The 19,603-nt window shown below is 36.5% G+C and overlaps 5 protein-coding genes and 2 long non-coding RNA genes across 11 annotated transcripts; 4 read left to right on the top strand and 3 right to left on the bottom strand.

Moving 5' to 3' along the window:
• Positions 1 to 1,740: 1,740 nt before the first annotated feature.
• Positions 1,741 to 3,907, top strand: LOC137573167 (uncharacterized). Its single transcript, XM_068285014.1, is given in 4 exon segments — positions 1,741 to 1,956; positions 2,021 to 2,052; positions 2,054 to 2,279; positions 2,343 to 3,907. Coding segments are annotated over 4 exon segments (1,446 nt in total). The 5' UTR covers positions 1,741 to 1,895; the 3' UTR covers positions 3,470 to 3,907.
• LOC137573169 (protein-lysine N-methyltransferase EEF2KMT) lies at positions 3,514 to 5,262 on the bottom strand. Its single transcript, XM_068285015.1, has 2 exons — positions 4,272 to 5,262; positions 3,514 to 4,208 (listed from the first exon to the last, which is right to left on the bottom strand). The coding sequence occupies exons 1-2, from the start codon at positions 5,116 to 5,118 to the stop codon at positions 4,090 to 4,092; spliced, it is 966 nt and encodes a 321-aa protein (XP_068141116.1). The 5' UTR covers positions 5,119 to 5,262; the 3' UTR covers positions 3,514 to 4,089.
• A 172-nt stretch (positions 5,263 to 5,434) lies between these two features.
• On the top strand, positions 5,435 to 9,387 carry LOC137573441 (T-complex protein 11-like protein 1). Its single transcript, XM_068285376.1, is given in 7 exon segments — positions 5,435 to 5,585; positions 6,185 to 6,591; positions 6,932 to 7,416; positions 7,481 to 7,784; positions 7,877 to 8,043; positions 8,110 to 8,181; positions 8,184 to 9,387. Coding segments are annotated over 6 exon segments (1,464 nt in total). The 5' UTR covers positions 5,435 to 5,585; positions 6,185 to 6,343; the 3' UTR covers positions 8,372 to 9,387.
• On the bottom strand, positions 9,294 to 12,756 carry LOC137573445 (uncharacterized). The gene is made up of 2 exons (XR_011031878.1): positions 12,703 to 12,756; positions 9,294 to 11,474 (listed from the first exon to the last, which is right to left on the bottom strand). It is a non-coding gene; the product is annotated as an uncharacterized lncRNA (long non-coding RNA).
• On the top strand, positions 9,458 to 10,998 carry LOC137573442 (1-acylglycerol-3-phosphate O-acyltransferase Pnpla3-like). 2 transcript variants are annotated; one of them, XM_068285378.1, is made up of 2 exons: positions 9,458 to 9,554; positions 9,719 to 10,998. In XM_068285378.1, exon 2 carries the CDS (start codon positions 9,791 to 9,793, stop codon positions 10,835 to 10,837), a length of 1,047 nt encoding a protein of 348 aa, XP_068141479.1. In that variant the 5' UTR covers positions 9,458 to 9,554; positions 9,719 to 9,790; the 3' UTR covers positions 10,838 to 10,998. The 2 variants fall into 2 exon arrangements, with proteins under 2 accessions (XP_068141479.1, XP_068141478.1); XM_068285377.1 differs by having other exon boundaries at positions 9,538 to 9,558.
• On the top strand, positions 12,630 to 12,899 carry LOC137573446 (uncharacterized). The gene is made up of 2 exons (XR_011031879.1): positions 12,630 to 12,668; positions 12,742 to 12,899. It is a non-coding gene; the product is annotated as an uncharacterized lncRNA (long non-coding RNA).
• A 1,452-nt stretch (positions 12,900 to 14,351) lies between these two features.
• Positions 14,352 to 18,283, bottom strand: Lsd-2 (Lipid storage droplet-2). 4 transcript variants are annotated; one of them, XM_068285381.1, is made up of 5 exons: positions 17,770 to 18,283; positions 16,125 to 16,562; positions 15,765 to 15,818; positions 15,279 to 15,454; positions 14,872 to 15,150 (listed from the first exon to the last, which is right to left on the bottom strand). In XM_068285381.1, the coding sequence occupies exons 1-5, from the start codon at positions 17,993 to 17,995 to the stop codon at positions 15,007 to 15,009; spliced, it is 1,038 nt and encodes a 345-aa protein (XP_068141482.1). In that variant the 5' UTR covers positions 17,996 to 18,283; the 3' UTR covers positions 14,872 to 15,006. The 4 variants fall into 4 exon arrangements, with proteins under 4 accessions (XP_068141480.1, XP_068141481.1, XP_068141482.1 ...); XM_068285379.1 differs by lacking the exon at positions 15,279 to 15,454 and having other exon boundaries at positions 14,352 to 15,150; positions 17,770 to 18,280; XM_068285382.1 differs by lacking the exon at positions 15,765 to 15,818.
• Between the last annotated feature and the right edge of the window lie 1,320 nt (positions 18,284 to 19,603).

Genomic DNA, 19,603 nt, shown 5'->3' with positions numbered 1-19,603 from the left:
TTCATATTTTGAATTTAAGAAATGAAGATCGTGATTTTAGTTGTGGTGCTGAATTCCCCTTCAGTATCTTTTCAAGCGAGACATAAAATGCCAATCAAGAGCAGAATATTCCAATAAGCTTTTTGGAAAATTCATGTCATTATTTTCAATGACTTTCAATCTTTATTAAATTCTCACAAACTAAATTTTTTTTTAAATTTTCTTTGAAAAAAGTATCACGTTTTTTTAAATTAAATTTTTTCATTGCCATTTTAAAATATTCTAAATAGTGTTTTAGGTAATATAACTTTTGACCTAATTTTTGCTAATCGTTTTGACCGATTTTCATCCATGTTTTCACTTTTGGAAACTTATCTTCTAATTGGCATTAATTCGACACGTAATACGATAAAAAATCTATAAAATTCTTGAAAAGTCAACTTGGTAAAAATCAGACTTCCCCTTCAGGCCTAAGTTGGAATTCTACACCTATGTACATATGTATATACATATGTTGGACGTCATCGTAGTGCGAGCCGCAAAGAGAGTTCTCAACAGACTTAACAGGTATGTATATAAATCTCTTTACATTCGAATACAGCTTATATTATAATTAAAATAAAAATTTGAAGTGCCAGTCCGGATTGTTATCTAGGACTTGAAACAATTGTGTTTGTCAATTTTTGTTAAAATCTCTAAATACGTTCTGTTTCTTAATTCTATATAGTTTTGCAACAAAAATATAGTGCTAGGTATAATACATACATATACACATATTCTCGTTGTCATGAGAAACAACAGGTACACAACAATCATACTCCCTCTCTCATTCTATTTAAATGTTTCATGTTTTAAAGGAATACAATTTTTCTTAGACCGATTTTTTGTACCATTTAGCAGAGTGTGAACTAGTATTTCAATGTGATAGTTGCCAAATTGTATGTATTATATACAGTTCTATCTATTGATCAGCATTAAGAGCCATGTCCGTCTTTAAGAACATCTAGATCTTGGAGACTCTTGCAATCTCCCATGCAAGTTAGGCTTTAATATCCGAGTTGACCGTTGGAGACTACTGCTAGTAAACGATTAGTCTACACTTGGAATGTGAATTAGTTGCTTCACTTGGTGCACGGTATACCAAAGTCGTTGTGTCAACTTACTTGATTTAAGCTCTACCACGGGTCGTATGAGTAATATTTGCTAAGCATTAGTAGACCAGGCCCAGCTCACAGTTCGTATGAGTAACATTTTTTTTCATTTTTTAGCTATTGTAATTTGAATATCCATTCATAATATATTTAGTTTTTTGTCCACCCCAATGTGTGTATAATATATAAGGTATAAATAGGTACCTACTATAGACAAAATATATAAAATTTCAATTGGATGAAATTTCAAATTAAACAATAACTTTCATAGAATCGGGTGAGACTACGAATACAATTGCAATTGAAACCTAAAACTTATTCGTGAAATTAATGGTTTTCAGAATATACATAAATGTTTATTTAATTAATTGATTTGTTGTTGTCGGGATACCCGATTACTTCAACGCAACGGAACTTAATTCTTGAGCTTATCTGCTGGACATCTGTTTATCTGTTATCTAGCTTCGGTTCTGACTGAAAGACTGATTCCACTGCGACATTAGTCATCAGTCAACCGAGTCAACCGAGTGGCTTATCTTATCAACTGGCTCGTGCTCACCGTCGTCGCCTTCGTCGGCATTGTCGTTCCTATTGTTGACTTTCCATTTGTCCATTTGTAACGTCTTTCGACTGGGCTAGACTTCGCGCAATACTCCACTCGGCCACCGCTGGTCTACCTGCTCTCATAACACAATAATGCCTTGAATTGGTTTTCCTTTTTTTTTAATTTGTTCTCTTTTCAATAAAATACCCTTTCTTCGAAAGATGGCGAACTTTTTTGGAAAACTATTGTTAAAGTTTTTCAAATACGCACCCAGTTATGTGGGTAAGTGAAGTGAGATTGTGATTCCGTGGCATATGAAAAACTAAAAATTCAATTCAATTTACAGTGTGTCTGTGCTTCCTGCCCTGTGGCTTTATCTTTTGGTTATACCATTTGTTCTTTGGTGGCCGAACGCAATCTCAATGCCTCGCTAAATGACTACGGACCTTTGATCCTGGGTGCCTGCTGGTCTGTGGTCACTGCCTTGACCATGCTGGCCATTAAGTTTCTAAAGCGATGCATTGTCTATTGGCAGCCATGGATGCTTTTAGTGACCGGAGTGTTGAATTTAGTGGCCAGTTGCTTTTACTTTGCCGATGGTTTTGGTGAGTTTTGAAAAAAGCATTTTAAAATGCGACTTGCCTGCTCATGACATCAACTCCATTCAGATCATGTGGGCGCCTATATATCGTATATTGCCCATAGTATGACTTTCATCGCTGGATATAGTTTTCTGCATACCATAAGCTCCAAGGAGACCCGCTCTCTGATGATCTCCGGCTGCTGTAGTTGCTATTTGATGGGCATTGCATCGGCGGTGAGTTTGATAGGAACCGCATACAGTAAAAATCTACAAAAGTATTCGGGCCAAACGGCTACCACGGAGCAATTGATTGATGGAATCTATGTGAATTTTGCGGCCACATATCTGTGCATTGCCGCTGCCATGCTTGCCATCCTGATTGGTCTGAAAGTGCTTAATTTCATCGGCACTGTGGATATGGTTAACAGTCTGGACAACGAATTGCGAATAGCCAACACAAATGGCAGCATCTTTGAGCCACGAACGGAAGTGATTAAACGACTTGAGTTCTTCTATGTGACCAAGAATCAACAGTGGAATGTGACACTTCTGCTGCTCTTTATAGATGCCATTCAGTATGCTTTATTCATATATTTTATCTACTGGTTCACCCTGAATCCCGCCATGAGATTAACCGATCTGGCCAGCATCGATGCCATGTTCTGGGTGGTTTTCGCAGGCAGTGTTTTGGCCTTGATTTGCCTGTGCTTCTATTCGGTGAAAGTTCACTTTGTCACCACTCAATTGTTGTTAATCTTTCTAACGCTCCTTGGGATGGCCATTTGTAGCACCACCGATGGTGGTAAATGGACATTCTGGCTGCTTCTACTACTATTTGGCCTATCATACTCCAGTTTACAAGTGGCTTTGCTTGAGGTTACCCATCTACGTTTAACCGAGTGCATCATTTGTGTCTCCTATGTGCTGAAATTAGTGAGCACCAGCATTGTCTATTACTATTTTGTGGCCGATGCAAAGAATTCATATTTCTATGCCACTGACAAGAGCACACTGATGGCACAGGGATTCGTTTTCATGATTATAACTTCACTGTTGGCCCTAGTTGTGGGCATGAAGGTGCCACGGACGCATCGTGCCCAGTTGCTTGACATACAGTATGAGGTCTATGGCATTATATTCAAGAAGCATCAAATAGAGCAGCTGAATGTACGCTGGCTAAACGATGGCACCATACCAACCATCAGTCAATAATAATTCCAGAATGCCGCCATCTAATGTAAACAAATACATACATATATATAAAAATATGCAATTAGATTTATTCTTCTACTCCGAAAGAAAGTAAATGCCTCTTTTTTAATTAATAGCTAGATTGATTTTGGTCCTTAACTTCATGGTAAAATGAATGAATCACAGGGAAATTCCATAAAGTGGTTTCTCCTTATGTATGTATATGCAATGCATTCTTTATCAACAGACGGGTTATCTACTACTACTACTACTATGCGTACCAACTAATACAATCACGAACTCATATTAATGTATTAATTAAATGGTTCGGAAGACTATATATACATACATATATAAATGCTAACACTTAAATCTTAATAGACTTTTACAACATGTGAATTCAATTTATGTATTTGATTTTAAATCACATTTTAAATAAATTTCTAACATGTGTTTAAACAGGGAATTTAATGATGAAAATGTAACAAAAATTGCAAATGTAGTGGCTAAGTACGGAAATCATTTGCATTCAACGAATCAATTAAAAGCAACAGACTGAGTTTAGTCTTGGTTTGGAAGACGTCCATCGTAAAAAAGAATTTACAAACTACAAAAATGATAATTCATCAAATGACGTGGAGTTACAACTGATCTCGTCCTTTGATGGATATTATCTGCACAGCAGCGGTACTATCACGACAAAAATGACTTGAAGATGTTGGCACATTGGCACAAGGTGTCACCTGGTAATTATAGAGTTCTGCAAATTATAAACATAACAAGAAGTTATTGCATGAATAAAATATGCTTTAACATAGCTTACCTAGTTGTTCAGTAAATTTTTGCAAAGTCTCTATATTTCGTACAGTGCTTGCCAAAAGAATATGCAATTTCGAATTGCTTTTTAAGTAAAAAAATTCAAAAGTTTTGAGTAAGGAATCAAATTGGGAATTGTCGTAAACCACGTCAGCGGCTAATAGCAGATTAATTGCATCGTCGTATTGGCAACCGAATTCCTCAACAGTCTCCCATAATAGCTGCCCACACTGTGGAATCTCTATATCGTCGTTGGACTTAGCATTCGGAAAATTAATTCGTATATTGTGGCGCATAAGCCTAACACATGAAGGACTGCCGTCTGTCATGGTCACCCGACGTGTGCCCAAATCTAACAATGGCTGTTTTAACATAATCCCCAGCATTCCAGCACCAGCTCCCAATTCCAGAATATTCTTGTCTTTCACCAAATCGCGGTGTTCCAGCAAATAATCTGCCAAGGCCAGGGATGCCTCCCAGGTACATAGACCTGTGGTTCCCTCGCTAACAAAACTAATCGACTCTTTTAACATGATCTGGACTCCAGGTTGCACTATGTAGTGCTTGTATGCATACGGAGAGATGGTCTCCGGTTCGTCTACTAAAAGAGCGTTGAACAGTGCGTCGTGCACCTCTTCGTGATCTTTCAGCAACAGTAAAAGTTTTTTGAGAAATGCTTCTTGATAGCTCCAACGCACTGGATACTTTCGGTTCAAACGATGCTTGCAGGTGGCATCCAATACAGCCTTCTGCTCTGTCAAATCCATTGGCAATTGGAGCAACGACCAATCCATTTTATTGACCGGATAGCAGCAAAGGAATTGCTGGGTCAACTTTTTATATTTATCGGCCATTTTATTTATTTTATTATTTCAAAAACAGGAGCCAGTAGTAATCTCAAATTCATGTGATCTTTAATTGAGCTAGTTAAATATAATTCTTTATATTTTGACAAGCAACAAAAACCAAAGGTAGTGTGACCAACAAAAACTACTAAGCAGCTGTTGGTATCGACATTATCGGAGCAAAGTTATCGTAGTCGACATTATCGAGCAAAGTTATCGTAATCGATAGTTGTCTGGAGGGAGGAAGGGGAGAACAACAAACAAAGCTGGCGCTGCTTTTGGGATAAAGGTTCGAAATTTGTGTATTGTTCATTACAACATTTGGTCGCATTCAGTTCGGTTTTGTTTTGGCTGGGTTAAAGTTGTTTGGTATTGGTCAAGTCGTACAACAAAGAAATAATGACTTGAAAAATTAATAAGAAAAGTGTATTAAAAAAAAGACATCAAAATCAAACAACAAAAACAAAAAGTGTAAGGTGAATCAATCAGCTGTTATTCTAGAAATTTCCCAAAAAATTAAAACATAAACTTCGAGACATTTCTAGAAATTTCTACAAGATTGAAAATTAAAATAATTACATATCCATTTTCTACTGTCCTTGTGTCCATTTCCCAATTTCCCCTTAGCTGCGCAATAACGAAGCACACACACACGCACACACTTGCATATGCACAGTTTTCATCTTTCTGTTGTCATTGTCTGCTTTATTGCGCTGTTTTGTTTATGTCGTTCATTCGTTGGGGTGTTAAGCAATTCTCTGCCTGGTTGTCTGATTGTGCTCTAGTTTTTAATTTTGGAAACTGTGTCAAATCGAATTAGCCACTTGAGAATCTTGCGAAATTATCTCAAAATTGATTTTGAAAATGGGAAAATTTTTAATACTTAATGAAATTTGGTTGTCACACAGACATGGGAGGTTTTGAAATGTGTGAATAATGGTTAACAGTCATTTACCTTGCTTTGTTCACGTGCGATTAAGTTTTGTGACCCTGAAAATATTGAAACGCATTCTGAAAGTCAAGCTTTAACTTTGATTTCCTTCTTCCTTTTTCTTTCTTGTCTTGAAAAACAAAGGAAATCTAAATTTGGTCAAAACCAGATTGAAAAAAAAACTACGTCTTTGAAAACAAAGAAAAACAAAGGAAAGCTTGAATCCAAAAAGCTTGTATTGAGCTTTTACTGCCACCTTCGGTTAGAAGTGCAATCTCAAAGAAGAAAATAAAAACAGCTACTATGGACTCCAAGGACGAACAGCAAGAACAACGCCAGCGCCTGGAGGATCGTCTTCGCACAGACAGCGAAAGCTCCACGGATTCAATAACTCGCTTTGTGTTACCCAGCGTGGATGGCAGTCCACCACAAATTGTCACCATGGATGAGGTGGCCAGCATGTTGAAGGATCTACGTAACACTGAATTGGCCCATGAGATAGCCTTGAATCCGGATTTCAAGCTGCAACAATACGTACCACCAATGGATAGGTAAATAAATTTTAATTTTCAACCCCTTTTCTGTACTCAAATATGTTGGATTCTATTACAAAGTCAATAATTACAATTATGCCCATCAAATACATGCGATTATTAAATAGGAAAATTAACAAATTAATGTATATTTTAACGGAGACTATATTTGAAGCACTTCCACTATCCTTTTTACAATAATCTAATAAGATTTATTTAAGAACTGATTATTGCGGTTAAAGAATTTGAAAAACAAATGTAAATTCCCCGATAAAAGTTCATGGAAAACATGTTTGAAGAAAGGATATTTTTAACATTTAAACTAATCTAACCTAATAAATACATTTTTCTTTTGCAGTTTGGAGGGTCGCATTAAAACGATTATGCATCAGGCATTTTGGGATGTTCTCCGCCAGCAGCTGGAACAACAGCCCCCCAATTTTGATCAGGCCATTCGCCTGCTGGCCGAAATCAAAGAGGAATTACCCCAGCTCTTATCCCCCAATAATGAACGCTCGGTGGTACGTATCAATGAGGTGCTCGATGAGGCCATCATTCGTCAGCAGGCGGAACGGGGCGTTCTCGATTTTAATTCGTACGCGGATTTCCTCATCAATATTCTGTCGCGGATGTGTGCTCCCGCACGTGATGAGGCTGTAGCCAAATTGCGTGATATTGAGGATGTAGTTGAAGCATTTCGCAATATATTGGAGATAATGACACTAATGAAATTGGATATGGCCAATTTTATGTTGTCGATGGCTCGTAAAAGTATTGCCGCCAATTCGGTGCAGTTTGAGAAAGAGAAATTCAGCAAATACCTACGGGAGTTCCATGGCCAAGGTGAGTGTTTTAGTATATAACTTTGAACATCCATTCGAATACAAATTTAATTATCATTCTTCAGCTGGTTTCCCAGCCACAGAGGATTGGCTACAGCGTAATCGCCTCGGTTATTCCAGCAATGATGATATCATCTACAATGCGTTTATGCAGCTTTTGGACTATCCAATAGATAAAGAATTTCCCGAGCTAATGCGCATAGACAAGAGTCGCTTTGACAATCTCAGTTGGCGGTTTCATCGCTTGACTATATGCGCCTCGATTATTTCCATTGCTCATGGAAGGCCGATAATTTCACAGCGTCGCGAGAATCGTATTAAATTGGCTCAACAAATAAACATTATAATGCAGGATGCCAAGCAAGTTGAGTAAGTTTCATCTATAGAAATAAAATCTTTGTCCTGCAAATTCAGAGATAAGATTTCCTATTATTAATATGTATGTATTTTGTTTTTTTTAGACAAGTATGTACTGCCGTTGAGAGCTGCTATGAGCAGGTACGTGCCTTTATTCAGACTGCCATGAGCCAGGAGCAACTGCCAGCCATAAGTGATGCCGATCAAGCTACTTTGAAGGCTCAAATTATGCAGCTGATGAACAAATCGGCGCCTGTACGGCTTTTAATGGGTATGCATATACATATTTGAAATTGCTTGATTTTGCCTCTAATCTCGTTGTCTCTGTCTATTCCAGCCAAACGTCTTAATAACTTTGTGCGTGTTGCTTTGCGCTCAAATACCGGTATACCACCTCCACCATTTGGCTTTTGGACTATGAGGAGGAACTTGTTGCATTTATTGCCTCTTTTCGGCGCCTCGTTTCGTATAATCATGCCGTTTTCGGTGAACATTTTGCAACGGTGCTCAATCGGCAGCGTTCTGGTAATGAACGTCAGCCAGGGGCCACATCCAGCGCTGGCATTGCCACTGGCCAGGCGCAAATGGCCAAGCCTTAGGCGTTCGGGGGCGGATAATTGTTTCTGATGCCTGTCTCAGTGCGCTTTTAGGTCAAGAGTTGGAATAGATCCGCCGCCTTTAAGCATAACCCAATAATAAGGACGAAGAGTAGAAGGTGAAATGAACTTGACGTGTAACCATGTACAACGATGGAGAGAGACAAGAATGTGACTTTGTCTTAGTGTCCTCGCTTCTAACTTACCGATTGTTTCTCTTTTTCATACACGTAGCAATCACAGACATGCATATATAACAAAATTCTTTTTTGTTGTGCGGAGGGTGAAAAACAAGAAAAAAAAAAAACAATAAATTAGAAAATCAAAACCAAATTAAACACGAATTGTAAATTCAAATCGAAAACTGAACAAGAAGCAAGTGATAATATTCTATCATCCTACTTTGTTTTCTCCCACTCTCTAAATCTGGTGCTGGAGCATTGTCTGTGATAAAGAGGAGGCTCGCAAAATAATCCAACTTTATTGTCCTTGAACATCCAACTGTTGGATTGAATATTTCTCTTATGGGGGCCGTAAATATCCTAGCGTTATATGTATATCAGTATCTAGATATATGAGTGTGCTATTTAATTAAAGTACTTTAATCTGGCTAAAAGAAAAATTTAATAGCGCTCTAATTCTCCTGTTTTCAAGATCGAGTTTATTTCTAAGTTGGGCAAAATAACAGCCATTAAATTTAAATAATACTTGTGTATGTAATTGTTACGGTCCCTGTTTCTGATGACAAGTACTAATCTACTAATCTCCCACCATTATTCTAACCAAATCCTTACTGTAGCTGTAACTGAATTTAGTTTATGGTTCTAAAACAATGAAACGGATAAACAAAATGAATTGAATTTTACAAGAATGTATTTCATCCTATGCTGATGAAAGCTTTCATAGATATATATGTATGTATATGTAGATTAGGATTTAGTTTATTTATATGTATTAAATGAAATAAACATTTCAAAAACAATTGACAATAGCTGATTGCTATGTGAAATGTATGAAAATGAGCTAAAATCTTATTGTACAAACATAGGGAGGGTATTCCAATATATTTTACGATCAAGGTCTTATCCATTTTAGTGGTATATTTCACACAGATGGTCACACTTACATAAAAGTCAACAACATAAAAAAGTGCAAAAAAACAATAACAAAATCTTAATGCACATATGTATGTATGTACATGTGTATGTGAATAGTATTTATTTATCGGCAAATGTCAAATTCTCATTCCATTCCATGATGAATCTATCATTCGCTGGCTGTGGTTTCTTGGGCATCTATCACGTGGGCGTGGCTGTGTGCCTTAAAATATATGCGCCGCACATGCTGCAGGACAAGATTGGCGGTGCATCGGCAGGTGCATTGGCCGCCTGTTGTCTTCTATGCGATTTGCCATTGGCCACCATGGCATCGGATTTTCTGCGAATCGTCAAGGAGGCCCGACGACATTCACTTGGACCATTTAGCCCTTCGTTCAACATCCAGAACTGCCTGTTGGAGGGACTGCAGCGACTTTTACCGTCAGATGCCCACGATAGAGTTACCGGGCGACTGCACATTTCACTTACACGGATCTGTGATGGCAGGAATGTGATTGCATCGGAATTTCATTCACGCCAGGACTTAATGCAGGCCCTGCTCTGCTCCTGCTTTATACCCGGCTTTTCTGGTATATTGCCGCCACGTTGGCGCGGGGTTCGCTACGTGGATGGAGCCTTCTCCAACAATTTGCCCATATTGGATGAAAACACTGTAACTGTCAGTCCCTTCTCCGGCGAAAGTGACATATGTCCCAGGGATCAGAGCTCCAAACTCTTTCAGATCCATCTCAATTGGGCCAACACAAGTTTTCAGATCTCAAGACGAAATTTTCATCGCTTAATCCACATAATATTGCCAGCCCATACCGATTTTCTTTCGTCACTGTGTCATCAAGGCTTCGCAGATGCTTTGGAATTTCTCCATTGTCACAATATGATCTCAATCCGGAAATGCCGTCAGTATTTTTTCAACGAAATGAAGCATGGAGCAACATTGCTTGATCGGAATTCCATACAAAATCATCTGGGAGAAGCGAAAAGGAATTTTCCCCATTGGATGTTCCATTACAGTGGCCTCAAACTGTTGGCCCTGCCAGCCATACTGCCCATGGATGTACTTCTGGCCACCATAGCCAAAATAGGAACTCTCAGGCCAAAGCTGGCCAAACAAATGTCGCAACTCCTGAGCAGTTTAACACTCTCACTGCACGATCCGCCGCACTTTGATCTCGTCGATGCCACGAGTCGTCTACGCTGGCCTCGGACGATGGATCCTACGTCATCCAAAGCCGACGCCGGCGATAAGCATTTAGCATATAAAGATAATGACAACAAAAGCACTGCCAAAGTCAAGGCAATCGAAATATTTGACTTTAAAGATATTGTCGCAGCGTCAAAGAGAGCAAACTGAACAATCCGAACTGTCTATTTTTACTTATTGTTAGTTTAGAAAATATTTATCGAAAACCAATTATGTTGAGTGTTTCTATTGTAAAAACGAAGAATTGTAAATGTGTAAAGAATTTTATCTTGAAAAAATGTACATTTTAAATTGTGGATTATTCTATGAAATATGTAACTAAATTTATATTATTGTATACAAAAGAAGTCTGGACAATGTACACATATTTTGCAGAGTATATACATATGTATGTATTTACCTACATGTATGTAGAGAAGTCGGTATAGTTGATATATCAGAATTTCAAATTCGAGTGTTTTATGACATTTCAGCTATGATCTCTGTTCTTGAATAGTTTTCTTTCTATATGATTCGAAACATGAATCATCTGGTGTGTACTAAAAATCCTTTCAAAAGCTTAATTTCGTTTTATATCCTTGCGAAAATTATGGAAATATTGCATTGAACTATGAATCTTTATGAGCAGGTTGAGCAGAGTTCCTATTGCCATATCTGGCTGTTATTTTTAATCATATGAGGTGTTATTTATTGCAGGCGCTATATACATATATATGTACATATATCGGATTCAGTAGGATCAGACATCTATACAGGGCCGCATTAAGCAGCGAGAGGCCTGCAGCACCTAAAAAATCAAAAATATTAGCTTTCAGGGTCATAATGCAAATCAGAAGATCATTTCCCAACAACTTTGTACGAAAACCTGCCATTTTTAGATTACTTTCTAAGAAGAAAACTGATTCAACATATTTGCCTAAGACTGTATTTTCGCCAACTACTAACCGATTTTAGAGATTTTTTTAATGCAGGTTAAAATACATTATTCTAGACATGATTTTTTTTAAAAGCTTCAGAAATTGACTAAAATAGTGCTTCATGAAATTAAGTTTTGTTTCATTGGCATTTTGTTGTCTCTTTGATAATTGGAGTCACTAACATTTCAATTCGAAATTCAAATTGGAAGACCTAAAATAAGATATTACTTTCCAAAACCGGTTCAAATTTAGCCAAATTACAGATTGGCAAAGTTAGGAGTTTTTTCCAGATTTTTTCGAATTTTTTTAATTTGTTTTTTGTTAATTTACTTCATTTTATAAATTAAATAACATTAATCAAACATCTAATATTTAAAAAATTCGATGGCGAATTGAGGTCTAACTCAAAAACTTTTTTTATTTTTAAAGAGTTTATCGTAAAATCTTATTTATCATGATACAGATCTTGATCTTTTATCCTATAACATATAGTCTTCATAGAGGCGATTGCTAGTTCGAGGACAAATTTCTATAAGGATCGAACGTCTATATCTTCTAGCTTCTATAGAAGCGATCGGCGTATACAGACTTCGGCATTTTAAAGGAAATTCCCAGTTCCAAAAACAAAACTGCTAATATTTTGATTTCCAAGGCCGATGACCGAAATAAACCCCCCGAAATCTGTAATTTGGATAAAATCGAAATCTTTTTTTTAACGATTTTATACACAGAACGTTAGAGGATGTATAAAAAATGCTATTTATATACAAATATCAGGAATTTTTATATTGTAGGCACTTAAAAATTTAACACCTGCCTTAGTCACTTTCATTCAACTTTAGACTATGGTAATAATACTTTTAGTTAACAACATTTAATGATAAGAAATGTTGAATTATTCTAATCTTAACAAGAAATTGTTAATCAAATTGTAAACAAGTTTTCAAATCGGAAATGAGTTCTTACTCAATGTTTAATTCCCGTCACTAGTAAGATTCAAGTTATATTACTAACGGCAAATGGATCAATGATTTTCAATTTAAATTGTTTGGTTATGCAATTGAGTTAAGTATCGAAAATTTATTGTAATCCATTTACCTACTTTGTATGACAGTTTTTTTTTTTTATGACATTTAGTTGCACGAAAAAAAAAAAACGGAAAATGAACGTCAGCAAAACAACAAGCCAGATCTGATCTGATCCGATCCAATCCGAGAATTTAGTATAATAAAAAAAATAAAGAAATATATAATGTGTACATATATATAAAGAGAATAATAATAATAATCACGCCACTTGTTGTACTTTGCACTCACTTTGAAGCGCAGTCGTCGCTACTGATTGCTGGATCACGCCTCTTCCGTTGCATGTTGGATTCTTGGCTCTGGCCTGGACCCCATCCTGATGAGGGCTTTATCACTCTGTTGCTGCCTCTCTGGTCTTCCTCTCTCTCCCCCTCTCTCTCTCTCTCTGGTAGTAGTTGGAGGTTTTTTTTTTCACCCGACAAAGCTGATAAGAGTCCATAGCGCCTACCACGTTGCCAACTGGGGCCTGACTTTAATGGCCCCGTCATCATCGTCATCAATAGTCTAAAGTCCAGCGCTAAACTTCACACAACATGTTATAGGTGGTTTATGTAAATCGTTTGTAACTACAAGACTGGCAGACGCATAATATATATATATACATATATATATCATGCGGTTGGCAATTTCATCACTACAAGATAGTCATCATCATCATCATGATGATCATTGAAATGATGATGACGATGCGGTCTGAAAATGGAAACCCGTCAAACCAGTCAACCAAAGTAAAAACCGCCACAAGCGAAGCCTTTTTTTCGGTTTTTTTTTTCCTCTTTCCTAAATCATCTCATCTCGAACCCATCGAACCGATCCCATACCATCAAAGAGCAATCTCATGAATATTTACGTAAAATGTTTTGGCGTCTCGTTCGAAAATTATGCCAAACTATGTGAAGGATCCCAACATACCATGCTAAGAATACCAAATTAAGTTGATTCAAAAATGAAAAGGAATCTTATAGATATGTAGACAGAACAGAAAATGGGGGAAAAAAAACAAAGTCGAGACAAAACGAAACCAAGTCAAACCCATTAACTCTATCATTATCGACATGAATAACGTTCCAGAGAGTCTTCAGTTTCTTTCTTCGCTTATCTCAGAAATTATTGAATTGTTGAACCTTTTCACTGAGTTGAATTGCTAACTGAGATAAGTTAAGGTTCTTTTTTTAATCAATATACTAGCAGACATACCAATTTTCCATACATATGTATCTTATCATGAACTTCAAATGAAATTTTCGTTTTTTTTTCTTTTTAATATGTACATTTTGTTTTGTATTGTTTGTTCCAGTTTTGTTTTTTTGTTGTTTTTGTTTGTTTTTGTTTTATTGTTTTGCTTCTTTTCATATATATAAAGCATAATTCATTATCTCATTATCATTAAAGGTAATAAAATATTAATATTATTATTATCATTATAATATTAGTATGATCATCATTGGTTTTTCCCCCGCCTGTCTCAATTGGTGGGGGGAGGTTTTGTTTTTTTTTTTTTTTTTTTTTTTGTCTTAATTCATTTTTTTTATTCTTTAGGATTTAAATAGCAATTATGATTAGTTCTTTGACATATACACATAAAGGTATATAAAATATATATATATATATATTTCTATATATACAATGGGGGCATATACATATATATATATGCAGACTAAATTAGTTTTCATTTAATGCAGGCGTGGCACTTCCTTTCATATTTATTATTTTTTTTGCATTTAACTTTTTTAGATTTAGCACAGCTAAAAAAAAAAAACTTACAAAAAAAAAAAACCTTAAGCTTTTCTTTCTTGGTTAACTACAACTACAACTTAAATATATATATATATATTTAGCATATATATATGTGTGTGTGTGTGTGTGTGTTTATGTGTGTTACTTCAAATAAATATTTACAAAGCAAACATGGGAACAGGGCAAAGAGAGGGGCGAAGACAGACTTAAAATAGTGTTTAAAAAAAAATATTAATATTAATAATGTGTGTGTGTGGGGTGTGGGGGGAGGGGGCGACAGAATAAAAAAAATAAGATATATATATTTATATATATATATGTGTATTAACTGGGCCATCATCTCACTGGGCCACTGCTGGCTTGGCCGTTGGTTTCTTAATGGCCTGTACTTTCTTGGCTGGAACTGATCCTGTGCTTGACACTCCTGTGATTGTGGTTGTGCTGCTCACCGACGATGAGCTGGGCCCAAAGGGTGAGCACGTTTCGCCCCCGACCAGAGTCGATTGCTCCACATTTGTGCCCATCGATGAGTTAATGAAGTTAATGTATTGGTGCAACTTGAGAGCGGCTATCAATGAGCTCAAATAGTCATTGATATTGCCCTTTTGGACTTGCTTGATCTGTCGGGAGACATTTCTATAGACGCGACGTGAGATCTTATTGGATAAGCGACCGACTGTCTGGACGGTGTGTAAGACTGGATCCTCGCTGGCGGGAACTGGCACTAAAGTGAAAGAAAGAGAAATTGTGCAATTTTTAAGATTAATAACAAATGGAAACGTAATGTTTTCTAAACAATGGTTAGTATTTTGTGTTTTTTTTTTTTCTTTTTCTGGTGGATCCTAATCTTACCATAAAATTGTTCAGTTCCCTATCGATAATGCCTATTATCTCTGGATTTCTTCTAATGTATTCAACTATTTCAGTTATGATTCTCAACGACATGGATAGAAATACTGTGGAGGCAGCTACAATGAATCTAGCATCAACCTCTTCTTCCTCTTGATCATAGTCCTCAATATTAAGGACTAAACGTATTAAAACAAAACAAAAACATATGGCAAAGAGAAGAAGAAAGAAAAGAAAAAGAGAGAGAGAGAAAGAAGAATTTAGTAAGTAGAAATAAAGTGGAGTGGGTAGAAGAGAATCAAGTGTAACTAATATTCTTGAAATATTTGAATTTATCTTTTTGAGTTTTTGTTTTTTTGACTTGAGTAAACAAAAATGTTCTATTTCGAGGTAGGAATTTACTACACACATATAAGAGATCTATCCATTCAAAACATGCTTTTGTTAGAAACAATATACGATACGATACGACAAATAGGAGGAACTTACTGTCATTATTTTCAGAGCTTTTGCCATTTTGCACGACAGCATTTTGTTTATTATCTGAGAATTAAAGATTATTTACGTTTTATTTATAGATTTGTGTTTTTTTTTTTTTTTTTTTCATATTTTGTTTACACACAGCAAATACATAGAATGGCGAGAAACAACAGAAGGAACAAAAAAATTAACGCCTAAACACCTAAATTTCAAATTGGAAATTCAAATGGGAACCAAGCCAAAATGCATAATACATATAATATCTAATACTGTGTGTGTGTGTGTGTGTGTGTGTGTGTGGAATCGAATTGTCGGGCATGCAGGGAGCAAGAACGAGAATATAAAAATATATGTATATATCATACATACCATTATCCTCTTCCACATCGGATTCACTCTTGGGGAAATAATATTCCAAAAGTCTTTCAGCTAAGGCTGTGGTAGTATCCACACCATTTACCGCCAAGCTGCCATATTGTGTGGCAAGGACTTCATTGGCCTTTTGCCAGGCCAAATCCTTGAGAGAAGCTGCCTTCTGTTGGCCAGCGGCCTTGAATTTAACCACACGCTCCAAATGGGGTTGAACGACATCGATGACTTTGCTCTTGGCCTGATTATAGATCTCCTGTGGTGTATCCTTAATGATTGGCGCCTTAACCTCCAATTGTTCAATGCCCTTGACAATGGTCTGATCCACATAGGCAATGGGACGATCAAGTTTTGTAACAAATGGAACAGCTGTGGTCACAGCACGAGTCACACAATCCTCGGCGGCAGTAAAAGCCCATTCAAAGACACGATTTTTACCTAAAGAGAGAGAGAGAGAGAGAGCAATGGCAAATTGGAATTTAGATTAGAGAGTTGAAATTTCTGGAAGGGCTTCATACATACATACATACATACATATACACTTATGTATGTATGTACATAGTTGAGCAGCTAAAGGCATGTGATAACAAAACTTATCGTCATTTGTCAGTGACATTTTCCAACTGATAAGCAATTGCGCAGTTTTTGTACTTGGCAAAGGTGCTTCTCCCTCTTCCCCAACCCCCACTCATCATATACACTTATTTTTCGCACATCTCTCTTTTTCCCCCCACCCCCCACCCACTCACACACATTATGCTTAGTATTTGTTATTTATGTATCTGTCTGACAAGTTTAGACTTTGATAGTTTGTCATACAGCAAACATCATTATAGTCATCATTATCATCATCAAAATATCACAAGTTTAAAGTCCAATTACAAAAACAAAAATACACTGGCGCCCCCCATCTAGCCCAGGCATTCGCCTACGTATGTATGTTATGTAAATTTTTTGTGTTTTTTTTTTTTTTTGCTTTTGTTTTTGTTCACTTTAAATAGTTCTCTGGTCTGGTCTGGTCTGGTCTGTTTGTCTACGTTTTTTTTTGGCGAGGGCAAAGTTCAACGCTAAGAAAAGAATTTAATAATTTTTGGTTGCTAGGTCATGGCGATTGTTTTTGATTTCTTAGCACGTTGTTGTTGTTGTTGCTGATGGTGTGTGTGTGTGGTTGTGCGGTGTGTAGTTGCAGCAATCAATCAATGTATCAATTAACTTTAATTGAGTTCAATTCTGATAAATTTTTCGCTTTATTGCCGGTTAATTTTATTTAGTTCGAATTCGAAAACTAAGAAAATGGCGTCGTTTTATTCGTTTATTCGTTCGTTCGTTTGTCCATTCGAAGCAACGGTTTTTCTTGCACTTTTTTTCGGTTTTTTTCTTTTTTCTGTCTTATCCGCACAAATGTGTAATGCAATAGGCAAAAGTTTTGAGGTTGCATTGTTGGTTAGAGTAAGAGGAGCAGGCGGTGGAAGAGAAGTAAGAGAAGGTGGAGGAGGAGTAGCAGAAGGTGTAGGAGTTCAATGCCCTCACGTCGACCGCATTGCCGCCGCTGCCGACGCTGTCGTCTTGTCCTCTGCTAGGCGAAGCACATTTTTCTGTTTCCCCCCTATTTTTTTTTTTTTTTTTTTGTAATTTTTTCTCTTACCCTTCACTTTGCCATAGACATCTTGAGATTTATCCCATGCAGCATTAACCACAGGCAATTTAATAATACGCTCCAGGGATTCCAGATGCGGCAACAGGTCCTTGGCATTGGCATCTTTGCTCTGTTCCTGATCCTGTTGCTGATGCTGAACTGTCGAGCCATTGGCGATTGTGTGGTTAACGGTGGCTCCATTGCCTGTGGCACTTTTTTGCTCTGCACTGGCCATGTTTTTTTTGTTGGTTTTTTTCTGTTTCTTTAACTTTTGCTTAGTTTTCACTTTTCTTTTTATGATTTCTGGCTTGTTGCGGCACTTTTTCTTCTTTCTTTCACAGAAAAAAACAGCTTACTAATTGTCAATGTGTGTGTGTGTGTGTCCGCCGGTTCACTATGGTTTTTAAAGAACCTTATGTATATATATGTATATATATTGGAATTATGATTTCTTATATGGAGCACACGCACGTCTGAAAACGTCTGTCTAGGTGGACATATATATTCTGACTGATTTGTGAGCTGCGCGGCTGGTTTATTTTATTAGGAGGCGGCGAGCAGCGAGAGACCAACTGCCGACGGTTATCTCGTTATACGCTTGAAGGAAGAGTCCATGGATTTTCAGGCGAAACATCTTCAATATAGATGTGGAGACCAATTCTAAGCAATCCATTTCAATTGGGTTTTTAGTTCATTTCAAAATTTGTTTTTAAAAAGGATTCAAAATTTAATTTGTTTTTCAAACGAAATCTTATTTTGGGTGAAAATGAAAATTTATTTTAAAAATATCAAAGAAGTTAAATTCGGCTATGCCGAAGTTTATATACCCTTGCAGTCCTTGACAATAATAATTTCACATGTTCAAAATTTGTTTTCTGCAACTCAATTCATTAATATACAAACAAAACAATTTTACTCTTCATACTATGTACAATTTGTTCTTCTTCTTCCCTCATTCCCTAAGCAAAGCAACGCACGCATACACATACAGTTTATGTAGCGTTGCGTCTGTGTGTGTATGCATGTGCTCTGTTGATTTGATGATGACGTAGTAGGCAGCAAGCAGAGCTGCCGGCAGCGATTGAACCGATTTATATAGACTGTAACTTGTGTTCTATTTATCCGATCAGGGTCAAATTTTGGGATCTGAGATTTTATATCAAACTCTATTATATTGGTGAATTTCATGGGGATACTCCAATTTTTGCAAAAATTTTTGTTCCAGAGCTATATGATATAGTAGTCCGATCCCAAAGATTTTCATACTTTATCTCACCCGGGTAAAAAAAAAGCTCCCAAAAAAAATTCATCCCGATAGCTCTTAAGATGGCTGAGTAAAACGCGTACGCACCGACGGACAGACGGACAGACGGACAGACGGACAGACGGACATGGCTATATCGACTTAGCTTCTCATGCTGATCAAGAATATATATACTTTATGGGGTCGGAAACGTCTCCTTCTGTGCGTTACAAACATCTGACCAATTTTATAATACCCTCTGCAAGGGTATAAAAATTATGAAATAATTTTTTTAATTAGGAAAATGTCAGCCCAATGCGTCGTAGGCTAAGTGCATATTTCTTTTCAAAAATTAATTTTTCAAATTTTTTTTGAAAGATTTCTAAACAAAAAATATTAAACAGATCTTCTAAAATATATGCATAAATCTTCTAATTAATATTATGTAAAATTTTAAGGCAATAATACATAATATTAATTAGAAAAGAAACGAATTTCACGAAAAATAAAGATTTTTAAAACATAATTTCTACAGAAAAATTGTTGTCTTTTAATTTTGTAATATAAGTGTCACAAATAAACCTTACTTATTAAAAATTT

Source organism: Drosophila tropicalis, unplaced genomic scaffold (genome assembly GCF_018151085.1).
Source record: "Drosophila tropicalis isolate 14030-0801.00 unplaced genomic scaffold, ASM1815108v1 contig_4, whole genome shotgun sequence".
In the NCBI taxonomy this organism is placed as follows: Eukaryota; Metazoa; Arthropoda; class Insecta; order Diptera; family Drosophilidae; genus Drosophila; species Drosophila tropicalis.
Note: the sequence above shows the minus strand (reverse complement) of the source record. Positions and strands in the feature narration are given on the sequence as shown.